General features: G+C 32.8%; 1 protein-coding gene and 1 long non-coding RNA gene across 2 annotated transcripts; both read left to right on the plus strand.

Moving 5' to 3' along the window:
- Positions 1 to 3,323: 3,323 nt before the first annotated feature.
- Positions 3,324 to 7,112, plus strand: LOC122593853 (cytochrome b-c1 complex subunit 6-1, mitochondrial-like). The gene is made up of 5 exons (XM_043766303.1): positions 3,324 to 3,407; positions 3,481 to 3,541; positions 4,095 to 4,179; positions 5,519 to 5,608; positions 6,808 to 7,112. Coding segments are annotated over exons 2-5 (210 nt in total). The 5' UTR covers positions 3,324 to 3,407; positions 3,481 to 3,539; the 3' UTR covers positions 6,841 to 7,112.
- A 1,220-nt stretch (positions 7,113 to 8,332) lies between these two features.
- On the plus strand, positions 8,333 to 11,897 carry LOC122594474. Its single transcript, XR_006323014.1, has 3 exons — positions 8,333 to 8,776; positions 11,382 to 11,482; positions 11,814 to 11,897. It is a non-coding gene; the product is annotated as an uncharacterized LOC122594474 (long non-coding RNA).
- The last annotated feature ends 6,299 nt before the right edge of the window (positions 11,898 to 18,196 follow it).

The following is an 18,196-nucleotide window of genomic DNA, read 5'->3' on the forward strand; positions in this document are numbered from 1 at the left end:
ATATATATATATATATATATGTCAATATATGGTTCATTTTAATAGATTGATGTAGGTTGTGAATATATTCCTCGGTTTTGAAAGGAAGGGATGAAATAGGCAAAAAGACAAAAGTGCCCCTCACATGACTTGCATGTGAGGGGATTTAACGACAAGGATGAGTGATTTTTAACGGAATTCAAACCAGAGGGATGAATAAAACTCAAAAACTAACAGAGGGATGAAAAGGTCATTTTTCGAATAACCACATGGACGAAATTTGCATTTAACCCTATAATATATATTATATAAGGTGGTGATCAGTATAGCATACACCTATTTCTCTATGTAATACACTGTTTATCATAATTCAAAAATAATGTTTTTTTCTTTATATTGACAAAATAATTAATAGATTATTACTGTACTTAGTGTTATATTTCTATGTATGGATGGATGTTGTGAAATGGTTAAACAATGTGTGACCATGTGTCAGGTTCTCAGTGTAAAATGTGTTGTAGTCTTGTTGGACATTTCAAAAGAAGTTAGAACAAAAAACAAAGTCAGTCGCTAAAGTAACCAAGGAAAAGACACAAAATTCATTGACGCTCATATATGCATGTGTCGTATTAAACGTGGGTTATCTACTGATACAAACACAAAGTACCAGAGAAGGCAGTAACTCACTATCATGGGCCAAGTATCATTATTGGGTGTTGTGTCTTTACCAATGAATTTTAATCCAAATGGTTAAAATAAAACACTTAAGATACATTTAGTTCACATAATATTTGTGTTCACATAATATTTGTGAAATGAATAAAATTTACCAAAGATGTTATTTTAAAGAATAGAATTTGACGGATTTTTTTAAAAGTTTTTTTAGAAATTTAAGTGACGGAAGTAATAAAATCCTTTCATTTTTGAGTAACCAAACACATTAAGAAATGAAATTAAAATCAAATTTCGTTAGATTCCATCAAATTCTGTGAACCAGACGCGAATAAAACGAAAATGTCATAGTTTTAAGTCCGGCATAAAAGAAATTCTGGAAGTTTTTTATGTTAGGACCAGAGGTTTTCTTTCATATATGACGGTTTTTTTTATTGATGTAAAGATGATTTGATGAGTTAGTAACTCGTTAGTGACTCAAAGCTCGCCTTTAAAAAATAAAACAAGTATGTGGATGTAGTCAAAGAATTGGGAAGGGAGGTGGAAGAAAAAGTAATACGAGCTGAGGAAAACATACTGATAAGCATGGGTGGCTCAATAGTAATAAGGGACTAAGCAATCGCTTGAGGCCTCTAAAAATTTAAGGCCTCCATTTTTCATATAACAGATTTAGTGTCTGAACTTTTTGATAGATATTATCAAAAATTTGCATTTTGCAGCAATACTCTTATTGTTTTTTTTTTACTAGTAGTTTAACAACATAAGTTAAACTAAATTTTTTTTTGTTCACTTAAATAATATACTAACGAAATGGGCCCTTAAATTTGATCTCATTTAAAGCCTTAAAATACCTTAAGCCGGGACCGCCGATAAGAATCAGAAACAATAATAATGCTCCAAAAAAGGTCGTGTGTAGCACATGTGAGGACATGATTTCATACCTCATGGAAATGTATGTAGTGGTGTCCTATTGGCTAATGTAAGTTTTTGTGGTGAAAATTAATAAAAATGAAGGTGTTAAAAACAATTAATATGGGTTCGAATCTATTCTTATTGAGAGTTAGGAATCGATATTTTAGATTATTTCATTTAACAATATTTTTAGTAGACCATATATGTTAAGTGGTAGGTATTAAATGCCCATGAACATCCATCAAAGTTGTTATTAGATAACGAAAACATGAGGTTATGCTTTATATAAAACGAGCATGGTATCTGCGTAATACGGCGGCAGTGGTGGAGAAGACGGTCTAGTGGTGTCGGTGATGGCACTATTCGTGGTGATGGCGGTGACGGTGTCAAGTGGTGTAGGTTGATGTAATTGTGATAATGAAAATTTTTAAAAGATAAGAGCTTAATTATTAAAATAAAAGTTTAGAGTATAAATTAATTAACACTGATAATTAAAATTGTTAATTATTAAAGTATATGATAATGTATCAGGCTTGAGCCTCTGCCCGTGTTTAATTGTTCTTCTTACATATGCTTAAAAACATCTCTCGTAATAATCATGTTTGACGTACAATTAACAACCCATTTGGGGGGCATATAATGATATAATTAGGAGTATAATAAAAGTATCAAAGTATATAAAAATTACCCAATTTATTTGTGAAATGCTACTCATAAAGGGGATATGGCGACATGATTAGCTTTTGACTTTGAAAGCGGAGGTAGGAAAAGAATAATCATGAATTACACCAAGCATGTTTTTTTTCACACGTCAATTATTTTTCTTTTTATGTATAAATCATGAGAATTTTTTAATTGTGCTTGCTGAATAGTGAATACAATAAAGATGAAATTAATGTATCAATATTCTTTTCGAAACATTAAATTATATTTTTCGAAAAGATTTTGATACATTGTTCATACATTTCGATGTTTCAGTTTTGTTTTACTCTGTATAAAGAATCATTTAAAATTGTTCGGTAAAGAAAATACATATCAAATATTTTTGTCAATTATGGCCTTATGGGCCTTTGTAACAATTTACTCGTAACATTTACTTGGGTCCATCTAGCATAAAAAACCATTAATAATACAAATTTTGGCCCAACGTAATCATCTAACGAATTTTTGGAAAAATCACATAATCCTCAACTCTTAGCAACTCATCTCATCTTTTGATCCCTAAATTAAAATCTTTTGATCCATAAATTTTAATCGAGTAAGCTACATTTCTTTTAAGGAAAAATGATCCGTACTGCATGACTTTACCTATATTAGGTACTCGCATGTTAAAAGAATTATAAATTAAACATTTAAATTTGATAAACATACATACTCCTAAATTTTACATAATCTTCCCTTAAAATACACATGTTTTACCTAAAATAAGTACTGCATGCTTTACCTAATCATTCCCCTTCTTATAACTTAGACTCGCAAACTATAATTATCACATTAAAACCAATGAAAACATGATAGGCATATATTCACGATCAGAGACGGATTTAGGATGTGATAGTGTAGGCACATGTTCACGTTAACGTTGTGTTTTGTAACTAATTTTTTTTTTCTTGTCAAGACCGTCTATGAGAAAATAAAAAATAAATAAATTGGAACCGGCTGGATGATTTTTGTAAACTCCAAGGACTAAAAATGATATAGTTGAAACTAAAAAGTGAAAATGAAATTTACCGAATTTATTGGAGTGTCAAAAATTTAGCCATTAAATTGAATCAGTCCTCCATCCACCGTAAATACATATAACAGTTTTATTTCACTGAATCCTTTCCTCTGTGAAAAAAAGGGTAATTTTAGTCTTTCAAATTATTTGATCCATAGATTAGAATTTTACATACACTAATCAATATATTTATATAGATTGTGCAGGTGTATTCATCAAGCCAGGTTTAATCTGCAGTTATTTTATTTAAAAAAAAATGTAAGTTTGATTTATTTTGGTTTTTCTTTTTCATATGCTTCTATTTGTATTTATTATGAGTATGAAAAATATTTATTATTAATTCCTACCTGAGCATGTTATTTGAAATACAAAACTTGTTTGAATAATGTTATGTATAGACAATAGTCACACACACATATTTATGTTTATATGTATTATAAAATTATTATATGTAAAGACAATGTTGGTAAAAAAAATGTTAGAAATGAAGCATTTTTAAGACTTACATCCAAGAGTCAAAGTTGTTGAATTTATGTGGATATATTGCGTTTTCAAGTGCGTATGGCTTATTGTGATTTTTGAATCTAAGACGCGGTTAGAAGGGTTTGGGTATTAGTATCAGGTGCGTTTTAGCTTATTTGAACGGAAAAAAGTGCATTTATCTGTAAGATGATAAACACGACGTCCGACTTGTAAGCAGTTAAAATTATGCACCCCAGAAACTCGTTTAGCATGAGGTTGTGAAGGGTAAAGTAGTTGTCAAATTATCATTTCAATGTATTTGATGTGTCGTCGTGTTTGTTTATAAAAGGGGTGATGCAGAACCAGCTGACCAAAAGAAGTACTTGGAAGACTCGTCCAAGCCCAAATGTGTTAGGCCTCTAATCGAGTATCAGGTGCTTCCCACTACATTGCAAACTCACCTTTTACTGTTTTTGATGTATTCTTAATATCTAAGATAATACGGTGAAATGTACCAATTTAAAAAGTTTAGGTTGCATTTAGCTGTAAAAAAGTTAATATCTTAGTTAATATGGTAAAATAGCTCCTTTTTTTGTAGTGCGGCCTTCGAATTGAGTATTTTTGTTTGTGATCCGAGTTAGGATGCTATGTTAATGGTGATTATAGTTCCTGTGTTCAGACCTACTGGTTCTGAAGTTTTTTGTGTTACAGTAACTTGATGTTGTAGCTGCAAGTTCTTTTGATTACTGAAATTAACAAAACCAATTGAGGAGACAAAATTTTTTTTTCAATTTAAACCATGAGTTTGTAAAAGTATGTAGATTTAAACGCACTTTGTGAATTGTGGGTGTTTAGGTAGTATAAAATACAAAATATGTAATCTGGATAACTGGGAGGCATAACTAGAAGTCCAGTAGTCTAAGTATTACTGAAACAACTGTTATAGTGGTCGAGGACCGAGTTTGAGATATCGGTTATAGCGGTGGTATAGCGATAATTTTAATACTATGCAATATTTATATATTATTATTATTATTTTTGTCATATGTTTATAATTAATACTTTATACTTGGTAGAAATTATCAAAAGTCAAGCTTAAAAAGTGTCAATATTTGAAATGTTAGTGTTAATACTTGCAAAATTTAGTGTTTCTTTAAGTTTGGGCCAAAAAAATAAAAAAAACACGATAGCACCGATATCGGTAAAATAGCATCGTTAATAGCGGAACTGCTATTTTGCTTGTGGACCTCTAACCGCTATAGCGCCGCTATTGATAACATAGCTAGTAGTAGGCTTTAGATCATATCATTTATCACAGGGAAACAGAATGAAGAGATGAGAGAGAATGGAGCCTCACAGAATGCATTTAAAAATGAATTGTAAGCTGCTGGTTTAATTATCACCCATATAAATGAATATCATAACCAGCCGAGTCACGGAGGAGGATGAAGGTCAACCAAACATGTTGTGGTCCACAACTTGATCTAACACTCCATCTAGATCTACCTACATGAATTGGTTCAGTTCAATGTGGTTTGAATGTGTAATCTATTTTCACACTCTTGCATTTTGTATACTTCGAATCGTGTTGCATTTCACGTCTGTTATGATGGATCTTGGTTTTCAAGCTAGAACAGAGCCTTTAGTTTGAGCAAGGAAATAAGATTTTGCTTTTACATTTGTCTTGTATCATTTTTGGTGAAATACTTTGTTTGTCCTAAAGCCCTGTAAGTTTTAAATTTGAAAGTAATTCTAATCTTATTAAATTTACAGGCATGTGTGAAAAGGGTAGAAGGAGACGATACAGGAGAAAAACATTGCACTGGACAATACTTCGATTATTGGCATTGTATCGACAGAGCTGTAAGCTTTTTCTGTCTTTGTGTTTCTGTTAGAGGTGGCAAAGTGGGTGGGCCAGACAACAGTGGCGGATCTAGGAATCCGTTACTGGGTATGCATTTTTTAATAAAAAATTTTTTTTAGTTAAAATAAGAAAAAAAATTCTGATAAATTTTATTTTTTGGGTATATATTTTCTAGATAATTTTTATTTTATTTTAATACATACAGCTTTTTTACTCTCGCATTTCAGTTGGATTATTTAGTATGGTTTAATGGAACCGAATAAGCACAAAATGAGAATAGATAACAACTTGTTTATACTATTGAACTAATTTATATGTGATAACAGGCTAAGTTCTTACCCATAAATGATTTACAAAACTGTGTAGCTTTACTAATACGTTTGTTGATCCAACAAAAGAAAATGATTTATAATACTATGTCTTATCCAAAAAGCGTGTATTTTGAAACTAGTATCTATAAACGATATGTTCCTGATTCATGACCTACATACACACACAAAATTCGACCAACTTCTCAAATAATCTATAAAAGAAATCACCCATCTCCTATTATTTTGTTAAAGGTAATGAAAAAGAAAATACATGCATTATATATTATGCAAGTATAAACTAAATCACTAATTTATTACATCTAATACAACCAATAATGAATTGCTTTCTAATGACTAATTATAAATTAATACAACCTAAAATATAAAGGTACTAGTTAAGATGATGAGTCATTAAATTACTTGGAAACAAACACATAAGACACGTAACTCAAAAGAGGGTATGCAATGCTTTTTCCAGGGATATGCACTTCATGTATTTTAAGTATAAAAACAATAACATATCAATTTTTTTCTATTGGTTTGAAAGTCCATAGGGTATGCATTTGCATACCCAAACTTGAACGTGCGTCCGCCCCTGCCAGACAAGTTGGGTAACAAGTTAGAACTGCTCGGACGGTTGGATCGAACCACAAACATATTTCATCCCTTCTTTCTCAAATATGTTTACCGAAACTATATTATAAAATTTTGAATTAACACGATTTAGGAGGCTGTGTAAAATTTTATTAGCTAAATTCTTTGATGTGATCCATCTGAGTTGTTTAAGATTAGATAACCCAGATAGACCCCTTTCATTAAGGGTTAGAAATGCTACCTTTAAACTTCAATCAACAAAACAGTTTTACCAAAACCTTTATTAATTGCAGGTTGCACCTAAGCTGTTCGACAAACTCAAGTGAAAAGGGAGGTGTTTTAGGACATCATGGTTCCACAATCATCGGATTGAAATTGAATAAGTGTCATTTCATTTGGTTAGATTAATTATGAAATTGAACTTTGCATCATACCTTCTTTTGTTTCTAGAGCAATAAGATTAAATAATTCGTATACTTGGCGAGTTACCTAATGCTGCAACTCTATGCGGAATCCTACCTGATCCTTAAATACCCGAATGGTATTATGTTTGAACCTCAAATATTGATGAAAAAAAATGATTAGTGATTATTACACATGTTTTCAGGAGTGCGTTATTAACTATATACATGAACCATGTAATGACTACCACACAATGTGATAATTACGGTAGTGACCACAATGCAATTGGTCCAAAACCTCTGATTGACTGCTCTTGTGTTACCATGTGTATCTAAGTTGTTTCAAGATGTTAGTGTCGTAAAATAACAAAATACTAAAGATTAGTTTTCAATTGAAACTAAATAAAAGAAGACCAAAAAAGATTGTCAATTTATTTCTATAAAACATCATCACTGGTGTTTACAATGTAATTTGTAGTCGGAAATGTACATAAATGAAGACACCGTAAAGTATATTATCAAAACTATGTAAGGCTTATAAATTACACTGTAAACAAAAAGTGTTTTACACACATTTCATTACAAGACTATGTTAAAAAGTTGATCTCGCTACTGCCACGATTTAAGTTTCATAGCTTGCTTGCTTCTTTTAAAAGTCTATCATCTCTAAAGTTCCACACTTTGTCCGTACCCAATAAATATATGTCATAAGCAACATATAAAATATCAGTTAAACAACAATAGTGATTCCATGTATATGAACCTGCAAGGTCCGGATACTTGGAGTTCCTAATATATTTTAAGCTTTTCAAGTCAGGTTCATAAAAAAAAAGTTTCCATTCCCTATAATGGACAAACATTCCTAATATAGGTTGGCCATCCTTTGTGAATCCAAATACTTTTTTCCAAGATTTCCAATATGTTGCAAGTTTTGGTGAACCTACTGGTTGGTGGACAGTGAATTTCTTAGCGAATGAGTTTTCAAAACCACCCGGCTCCATCATCCATACTCCGATTACTTGTTTTCTTACATCAAGCACAACAAGAGACTCCCTAAAGCTTAGATAATTTCAAGGCAGTGTTTTGTGATGCTGCTAAAGTAGGCGGGGGATACATAATTCAGTAAAGTGTTCACTAGTGATATCAAATGACAAAATCACATAATTTTTTGAACCAGCCTCTGCCCCATCAATAGCAGGCCAATAAATAAACCTGTCCGTCACTACTTCCAACTGCCGATTTACGAGGAGTATTAGAAACAGTTCTCCAAGCCCATCGTAGGCACGATAGCATTACAAACCACCGTGAAACCAAAAGAATCAAAATAATTAGTTGTGCGGTTAGGAGGGAGGGGTATAAATACGGATTTCCTAATTGGTGGATTCCAAATTACTAACCTATCCATGTTATTGTGAAATCCAAACAATCCTTGCGAGTAACCTATCAATTTAAAGTAGAAGTCGAAGTTCCGGAAATTATCATCTGACACCGGAAGAGTAAGGATCTCATCATTGCATAATTTGTTTTGTTGTTTATCTTTAATAATTGAAAAGTTTCGGCTATTTTTATAACCTACAAAAAAGAGATCAGAAGGCTGCTGCTGTTGGATGTTGCTGTAATCGGAGATGAATGATGAGGATCGGATGATGGATTTCAATTGTTTGAGGTGAGCCAAACCAATGATTTTGGGGGAAGCCTTTTTAATATTTCAATCTCTATATCCAATCCCGATTGTATCTCCTCATATTCTACTTCTGCTGACATCATCATCGTAAATATTTATTGTTTTCAAAGACAGGCAAAGGGGGCGTGTTTCGAACTGTTATTAGGGTTTTGAGTTAATGATGGAACGGAACATAAGGTACGTGTTTAAGGGTGTGTTTGATAATACAAAATGATTTAGCACTGAATGATTTTGAAGTCTGAATTTTTCAAAAATTCTGAATGAATTTGATCCTGAATGAAAATATATGTTTGATACTTGTTCTGAATGGATAATCTGAATAATTAAAATGACCTTTTTAACCTCCTTCTAGATCATATGTTGTAAAAAGATTATCAATTAATCACAAGCATAACGTCATTTTATAACAAAGACATAAACAAAACTTGAATATTAAAATAGATTATGATAATATCAAAATAGATTATGATAAAATTAAGCTCTTGAAGAATAGATTAATTTTTTTTTCTTAAAGAATAATAATATATACGAAGTAATATATTAACTTCAGTGCCGACAATTCTGTTAAACCTTGTTGTTTCAATTTCGGGAGGAATAAGATCACATATCACGATTTCCTTTTAACAGATCTCTTTGCAAACTATATAGTTTGATAAAATACCATGAAACTAATTCTTGCTACTATACCCACTTGGCCACTTGCCAAAGAATACGGGAGTGATATGTATAAACTTTATCACAAATACAGTAATAGATCTGGATATTTTTGTTTTGCAAGAGTGATATATATTATAGTGATATTATTATTAATATTATTATTATTATCAAAACAATAGATCGATCTGGAGATTCTTCTTTTAAAGAGAGATTGTAGCTTGTAAAAACAGAAGTATTAATGAATATTTGTAATGTGTAAAGAAGAAAAGGGCGTGAGGATGAAAGAGAGGAGGAGGGGATTTGGGGAACAGTTGGTTGCTGAATGGTTAAGAAAGACTTTGAAGGTGGGATGGTTCAACATCATTTGGATTTTCGTTCAGCATAGTTTCTTATTCAGATGGGCAAACCAAACACTCTGAATGCTGACCGATTCAGCACTCAGTGCTGAATGGTGCCATTCAGTTGCAATCAAACACACCCTAATTAAACAACCCTCTCCATGCCAATGGGCTGCGGGTTCTACTTTTGGGCCTTCCAAATTACAGACTTTTTATTTTATTTTTAAACTTCTCTTATTCCTTTTTTATGACCAAGTATATCTATCAATAGAAGAGTAAAACAAACCACTATGTATCATTTCTTTAACTTATGAGACTGATAAATTCGTTACACCAACTTTTTAGGGAGTATTCGGTCTTGTATTTAGAACCTGTTTAATGGTTTCATTGTAAGTTGAAATTAATAAGAACAATTTGTTTTTCATTGTAATTGTCTGCTTACTTTAGAGTATATTTATCAGTTTTATAGCAAAGAGAAGAGTTTTCCACGGGTTTTAGGTCCCTATAACGTCTTCGACGGTGTATGGGGGAGATTGAGATGTAGAGAGTCTTACCCCTACCAACGGTAAAGAGTCTGCTTACTGTAGGTTCTACCAAAGGTAGAAAAGGACCACCAGCCTTGCTGGGCATGAGGATCGAACCCATAACCTCTGTCTCCAGAAACAAGGGGCTTCAACCACTGATCCAACCTAGTTGGTTTTATTTACCAGTTTTATAATATTTGCATCAAATATAACTATCTAAAATTGATACGTGATAGGAACAACATAGTTTGTCGTTCTTAAAGGATAATTTTGCCACTCAAATTAATACTTAGGTGCCAATCATCCTATACCTAGCTCGAGACCCACATACCCAGACCCAAACCTAGCCCAAAAAGTCGGGTTTCCGGTTTTCCCACATGGACATGTAATTTTGAGTTACAAATTTGCTTTTTGCATACATTTTGAGTGACAAGTTTGCCTTCTAGAAAAATGAGCAAATTTATCCTTTACATACACTTTGAGTGGTAGAGGTAAAAACGGTCAACATCTCAACTTCCCCCATACAAATTTGCAAAAGGCCGGAGGTCTTTTTCTATTATTTAGATAGAACCTACAAGCAGACTCTCTACCTAGGTAGAGATAAGACTGTCTTCATCTTAACCTCTCCATACACCGTCGAGGTGTTGAGACTCAAAACCCTTGAAAAACGACATTAGGTGTTACATTTACATTTATACATTTTATGTGGTAAGTTTGCCATAAATAAAATTACCTATAGAGATACAGGTCCATTGTTGGCTATCCACTTACCGGGTTAGGAGATAGTTCTAGGAGAGGAAGGACCATGGTTCTATCCGTCCTAATAAATAACCACATGTATCATGTATGTATATCAAGCTAGAAACCATCGTCTAAAAGTCTCAATTTATTTCAAAAAGTTCAAAATACGAAGGAAAGTTGAAACTTAAAATTATTTTGCACTGAGGAAGAATATCTTTTAACTCTCCGCACCTTCCATTAGAGCCTTCTCTAATCCTTTTTTATCCGTTGTTGAACACTCCTTTATTCGTAGATGTTTTACAGAAAAATATAATTGTCTATTTAATCTTATCCTTGACTTCTTTTTCTCATGTTTAACATCAGTGAATCAGTTTCTCTAGAAGGTGAATTGAAGGAAATTAAGGTTTATAAATGAAAGATAAAAATGTAGACAAGCTATCCTATATAAGTATATAGGAATATATTGTTTCAAAATTGAGCAAATATGCTTTACAACTAAAACATCAAAGATTAATTCTGTAGGCTTTCATTGCCATGCATGTGGGAAAAGGGTAAGAGATGGTACAGGAGAAAAGCATTGCACTGGACAATACTTTGATTATTGGCATTTAATCGACCGAGCTGTAAGCTTTTCCTGTCTTTCTGTTTCTGTTAGAGGTGGCAAAATGGGTGGGTCAGACAGGTTGGGTAACAATTAAAACTTGAATCACACACATATTGCTTCTTTCTTTTCCTTCTCAAAATGTTTGCTGAAACTATATTATAAAAATTCTGAGTTAAAGCAATTTAAGACGTCGTGTTAATGTTTATTAGCTAAGTTTTTTGATGTGACCCATTTGGCCCGTTAAAGATGACACATAACCCAAATAGACCCCTTTCATTAAAAGAATAGAAATGCTACCTCAGAAACTTTAATCAACGAAACAGTTTTACCAAAACCTGTAATGGTTGCAGGTTGCACCTAAGCTGTTCGACAAACTCAAGTGAAAAGAGAGGTGTTCGACAAATTCAAGTGGATAAGTATCATTTCATTTGGTAGATTAATCATGAAACTAAACTATGAATTATACATCTGTTTTTAGAGCAATAAGATTATAACAATTCGTATACCTCGCGAGTTACTTAATGTTGTAACTCCATGCGGAATCCTACTTCAAAAACTGACGACAAAACCTCTGATTGCTGATAAAATTCGTATACCACACATGTGAGTTATAACAATTTGTTATAACTGTATACCACAGGTGTGATAATTACGGTAGTGACCACAATGCAGTTGGTCCAAAACCTCTTACTGTTGTGTTATCATGTGTATCTAAGGTGTTTAAAGATGTTATTGTCATACAACTATTAGTACACCAAAGATTAGTTTTCAATTGAAAACTAAAACTTACTGATTTTTTCTTTAACATAAAAATTCTTATATGCAGTTGAAAGAATTAGAAAATTTTACATAATTCTTGGTGCAACTGAGAATTTAGGTGGTGTTTGATACAAGTGAATGATAGAAAATGTAATCGATATGAGGAATGGAAAAGGAATGGAATGGAAAAAAATGGAATGATTCTTTTGTTTGGTATAACTAAAGAATCAAAGAGCGTAATCCGCTTCTCTGATTTGGTTACGCTATTTAGTGGAATGGAATTGATATTAACATGTATTTTTTTTTATATAAACTTGATTAAACATAATCTGAATACAATAAATTATTTTAATTTCATATTCAGATTTATTAGTTTTTAATTTTCATAAGTACGAAAATGTTTCAACCTTATGATTATGAAAGAAAGGACTTTGAATATTATTAGAATTATTTGAATGAATAACATATACTCGTGAGTAAGAATATTGTTACCAGAAAAAGTGAGTTTAAGAAAAAAACAATATCTAGATTTTGAGCAATTCATTTTAGTCGCTATCATTTCTTGGCCTCCCCACAAACAGAGGTATGATATCATTCTACTTATTTTTTCAACCTACCATTAATATTAGTATTAATCTTTGTTTGAATTCAAAAGGAAAATCTTTTTTTAAAAAAGAAACAAATTCTTACAGTAAAATAAATATAAAATCATGTATGATGATTACACAACCATACAAACAAGACAAGAAGGCAAAATAAATAAATAAACAAAAAGCAAAAGAAAACAGCTATACATGATTTGGGATTGTGAAATCAGATAAGGTTGCTGTTTGTAACAGATCTGTAATATGTGAGCAAGAATAGAAGGTAAGATCTAGCATTAATGGTGCCGAACAGTAGTTAATTTGAGCATAAATGTTGATGAAAACAATGACAACCAAATAGGGTTTGAGTTTGCAGTTGAAGAGGAAAGGAGACATGTGAATTTCTTTTTTTTTTTTTTTTTGATTTGAGATGGAATGTGCAAGTCACGTGAAACTGGTACTTATACCAAGCCTTTTCTTAACCAGGCATATCATTCACATGAGAATGAGAAGTGAGAAAGCTCCCGTGTAAATTTTCATTCTCCACATTTCTTTACCTTTTTTAGTGGAATCAAAAGTAGAGAATGAGAATGAACATTTCATTCCATGTTTCCATTCTCTACATCACACAAACAAGGGATGTGATTCTTTTTCCTTTTCTCACAATTCCTTTCCACCCTACCAAACATCCCCTGAATAACCAATTATTCCTTAGAGTACCATCTAACTTATATATTCTTGTTGCACTATTTTATTTTGTTTTGAATGGCAATATGGACTTGAACCCAGATGGATTTTTTAAGGTCAAAGATTTTACTGATGGGTCATCAACCCTATTGGCTGTTGCATTAGTTAAGATCAAAACTACACTGTACTTACAAATTATGTCACATTATTTTCACTTGTACCGTGTCGAGGTCTTTAGAAAGTCTCTGCTTCCAAATAAGTGGATATAAGTTCAGATTTGTAGTTTTGATCTAGTAAGTTATTTGCGATAATAGCAAGTTGTAGACACAACAGCTATCAACTTATTTTAACAAGATTATGTTTAAGTTCTTTTTCAGCATTATAATGCCTGCTTTGAACTGAAAATTTTTAGTTACTTCCAATTAAAATGTAAATCACTCATTAACATGCAGATAATATATATATCATAATATCTCAACAAAATTGTTGTAAGATCCATTTGATATACTCATTATGGATCGAAGTGGAATTAAAAAATTTTAAGTTACATCCAGTTAAAAAGTAAATTCCGCAATGGAAAAAGTTTAATAAGCATGTCCAATCAAGTCAGTTACTTATACTTAAAACATCATCTCACTTGCTGTGATATAGCATAATACACACTTGCTGCTTTAGCTTCATAGCGGTTGGGGTTCATGGTTATCAGTCCTTCATATAGGTATTAGGAAGTGTAAAATGCCTACAATTTTGATTTGAAAGTATTCGTTTGGACGTCTCCGTTCCTACGTCTACCAAGGACCAAAATTGGAGGATCAAGCTCAAAGCCTAATAAAGAGCCATGACAAGGGATTACACTATACTCCATTGTCTAGTTAAAGAAACAAACTTAAGTACAATAAGTAAACAATTATACATAATAACTAGATCAATTAGCAGAGACCATAAGATTGTCAATTTTTTTCTACTAAAAATCATCACTTAACAGAGTATCAATCAGCAAAGAACACAAAGTGTTTCACACACATTAGAAAACTATGTTAAAGAGTTGACCTCTCGCTACTGGCACGATTGAAGTTCAAACGTTGCTTGCCTCTTCTAAAAGTAAGTTATCATCTCCAATAAGTTCCACACTTTGCCTGCCGGTACCTTTGTTCCCAATAAATGTATGTCCTAAACAACATGTAAAAATATCAGTAGTCAAGCAACAATAGTGTTTCCATGTAAGAACCTGCAAGGTGTGAAAACTCTTTCCTAGGTTTCCCAATATATTTGAAGCTTTTCGAGTCAGGATCATAATAAAGAAGTTGCCATATCCCAGGAAAGACCTTCCCTTGTATATAAGTTGACCATCTATTGTTAATCCAAGTACTTTAACTTTCCAGCTTTCCCAAGATGTTGGAAGGTTTGGGTTATGTGCTGGTAGGTTCATAGTGAATTGCTTTGTAAATGAGTTTTCAACACCACCCGGCTCCAACTTCATCATCCATACTCCGATTTCTTGTTTCTTTACATCAGTTTCAAGCACAACAAGAGACTCCCTAAGCTTAGATAATTGCAAGGCAGTGTTTTGTGATGCTGCTAAAGTAGGGGGGTGGCATAATGCTGTAAACTGTTCACTAGTGATATCAAATGACAAAATCCAATGATTGCCCTCAGCAATCCAATAGATAAACCTATCCGTGACTACCCTTGTTAATCGATATGGTTCACGAGGAGGAGTTTTAGCAACAGTTCTCCAAGCCCGGGTAGTTAATCTGTAGTGGCGATGAAGAAGAAGTATAGAAAATATAGGCTCGGTAGCATTACGAACCACCGTGAAAAAAAAATAAACAAAACTTTTATCACGGATGTGGTCAGGGAGGGTACGATAACGGGTTTCCTAATTGATGGATTCCAAATTACTAATCTATCCTCATTATTATTGTGAAATCCAAACAACCCTTGCGAGTAACCTATCAAGTTAGGGGAGTTGAAGCTCCGGAAATTATCATCTGAATCGGGAAGAGTAAGGCGTCGTTGAAAACCAATATCATCATTGTTTCTAATGAATGCGTACTTTCGGCAATGAGAACCTATAAAAAAGGGATTAGAAGAAGAAAGCTGCTGGTGCTGAATGTTGTTGTAATCGGATGATGGATTTCCATCGTTTTGAAACAGACATGAATCTAACCAATGATTTTATTGGCAGCTTTTCTAATATTTCCATCTGTATATCCAATGGTAAAGCATATTCTTCTTCTTCTGGAGACATCATCATCATATGTTTGATGATCACGAAGGCAGGCAAAGGGCCGGGATTTCAACTTTAATATTTGGGTTTTGATAATGGAATCAAAGAGAAGGTTTTATTTAAATAAATAAACAAGCTAGCCTCGATCGATACACACACTCTAAGCTAATGGGTCCTGGTTTTAATTTTTGGGCTTTCTATATTTTTGTATAGAATGTGAAACTATTTTTTCTTCTTATAAATAATCAAACTAGTAATTGATTTCTTCTTATTCTTGAACAGATCGATATATGGAATGTATACATACATCTCAGTCCATGACATAGATTTTTGTTTTTGTCATATGACCTGATCGAGAACTATTTTCAAACATATTCTTGTTGCACTAATTAAGATTAAAACTGAACTGCACTTGCTAATTATGTCGCATTATTCGTCGTAATAAAGTTTCTTCTTCCAAATTATTGGAAATAAGTTCAGGTTTGTCGTTTTGATCCAGTAAAACTGAACTGTAGTTACTAACTATATATGTCACATGTTTTAAGCTAAGACAAGTTGCTATTCGTATTTGATAATAAAGAAACCCAATCGAAGGCACAGGTTCATCAAATCTGTTTTGCTGATCTGATCGATATATTCATATGCATATAATATATCATCAGATCTCAACAATATGTCAAAATTGTTGTAAGATCCAAATTAAATATTTGACATATAGATCAAAGAATGGGAACCCAATAATTTGAAGTTACTTCCAGTTAAAAAGTAAATTGCTCAAAAAAGAGAAGAAGTTAATTAGTATGCTCAATCAATTCAGTTACTAATACTTAAAAAAACATCATGATCTCAGTTCTTACTGCGATCCAGCATACTACTCGGTTGGTTTGGTTTCAATTCTCGGCAGTTGGGGTTCGTACACTACATTAATTATAATACTGTTATGCACTTGAATATTCATACTCTGAAGCCAACAATGAGCCGTGACTCGTGGTCACAGTGTAATTTGTAGTCGGGATTACAAGTATAGGACCACATGTAAATAGAAGAAGTTGATCAATTAGCAGAGACCATAAAGTTTATAATCAGGACTATGCTAGCTTATAAATAAAAAGATATATTGTCAATTTAACATCATCTCATTACGAGTTTTGACGCTGGGTAAAATTAAAGAACACAAAGTATTTCACACATGACGTTTCATAAGAAAACTATGCTAGAAAGTTGACCTCGCTACTCCCGCAATTAGAGTTTCATAACCTGCAGTCAAACAATAAGCAACATACTGTAAAAATGTCAGCGGTCAAACAACAATAATGTTTCCATGTATGAACCTGCAAGACGTGGATACTCTTTTTCCCCAAAGTTCCCAATAACTTTGAAGCTTTTCGAGCCAGATTCATAAATAACGAGTTCTCGAGTTGATTTCTCATGGAATATGAGTTGGCCATCTTTTGTGAATCCAAGTACTTCTACGTCAAATGCATATGTATGTGTTGGTAGGTTGACAGTGAATTGCTTTGTGAACGAGTTTTCAATACCACCCCCCTCCACCTTCATCATCCATACACTGATTTCTTGTTTATTTTTATCGATCTCAAGCACAACAAGAGACTCCCTAAGGCTAGATAAACACACATAATTAGTGTGTGCTGTAGACAGGTCGAGGCATAATTCAGTAAAGTGTTCACTAGTGATATCAAATGACAAAATCACATAATTTTTTGAACCATCCTCTGCCGTATCAATAGCAGGCCAATAAATAAACCTGTCCGTCACTACCATCTGCATTTCGACTTGAAGTGATTCACGAGGATAAGTGTAGTAAACGGTGCTCCAAGCTGCTGCGGATAATGTATAAATCTGCACCGATAGTGGGTAATTATAAGTAATATACAAAATCGTAGGCTCGGTATCATTACGAACCACCGTGAAACAAAAATCATAAAAAAGACATCGCTCCTCTCGGTCAGGAGGGAGGGGTATAAAAACGGATTTCTTAATTAATGGATTCCAAATTACAAATCTATCCTTTCGATTGGAAAAGGCGAACAACCCTTGCGAGTAACCTATCAAGCGAGGGGAGTCGAAGCTCCGGAAATTATCATCTGAATCGGGAAGAGTAAGTTGTTGAAAACCGAATATTTTGTTTGTTTGTTTACTTTTGATGATTGCATATATTCGGTTAGCAAAACCGGATATTTTGTTTGTTTGTTTAGTTTTAATGATTGCATACTTTCCGTCATCAAAACCTATAAAAAAGAGATCAGAAGACTGCTTCTGTTGGATGCTGTTGTGATCGGAGATGAATCGGGAGGATCGGATGACGGATTTCCATTGTTTCGAAACTGAAGTGAATTTAACCAATGATTTTATCGGAAGCCTCTTAAATATATCAATCAATATATCCAATGCTAACTCCTCATATTTTTCTTCTTCTCCTTCTTGTTCTGAAGACATTATATTTGATTGATTA

The sequence above is a fragment of the Erigeron canadensis genome, chromosome 3 (assembly GCF_010389155.1).
Source record: "Erigeron canadensis isolate Cc75 chromosome 3, C_canadensis_v1, whole genome shotgun sequence".
NCBI lineage: Eukaryota > Viridiplantae > Streptophyta > Magnoliopsida > Asterales > Asteraceae > Erigeron > Erigeron canadensis.

Bases quoted from the DNA above. Each gene is read 5' to 3' on its own strand.
- LOC122593853 (XM_043766303.1), top strand. The intron at 4,180-5,518 runs GTGCTTCCCACT...TTAAATTTACAG, and splicing joins GGCCTCTAATCGAGTATCAG to GCATGTGTGAAAAGGGTAGA. The intron at 5,609-6,807 runs GTAAGCTTTTTC...TATTAATTGCAG, and splicing joins GGCATTGTATCGACAGAGCT to GTTGCACCTAAGCTGTTCGA.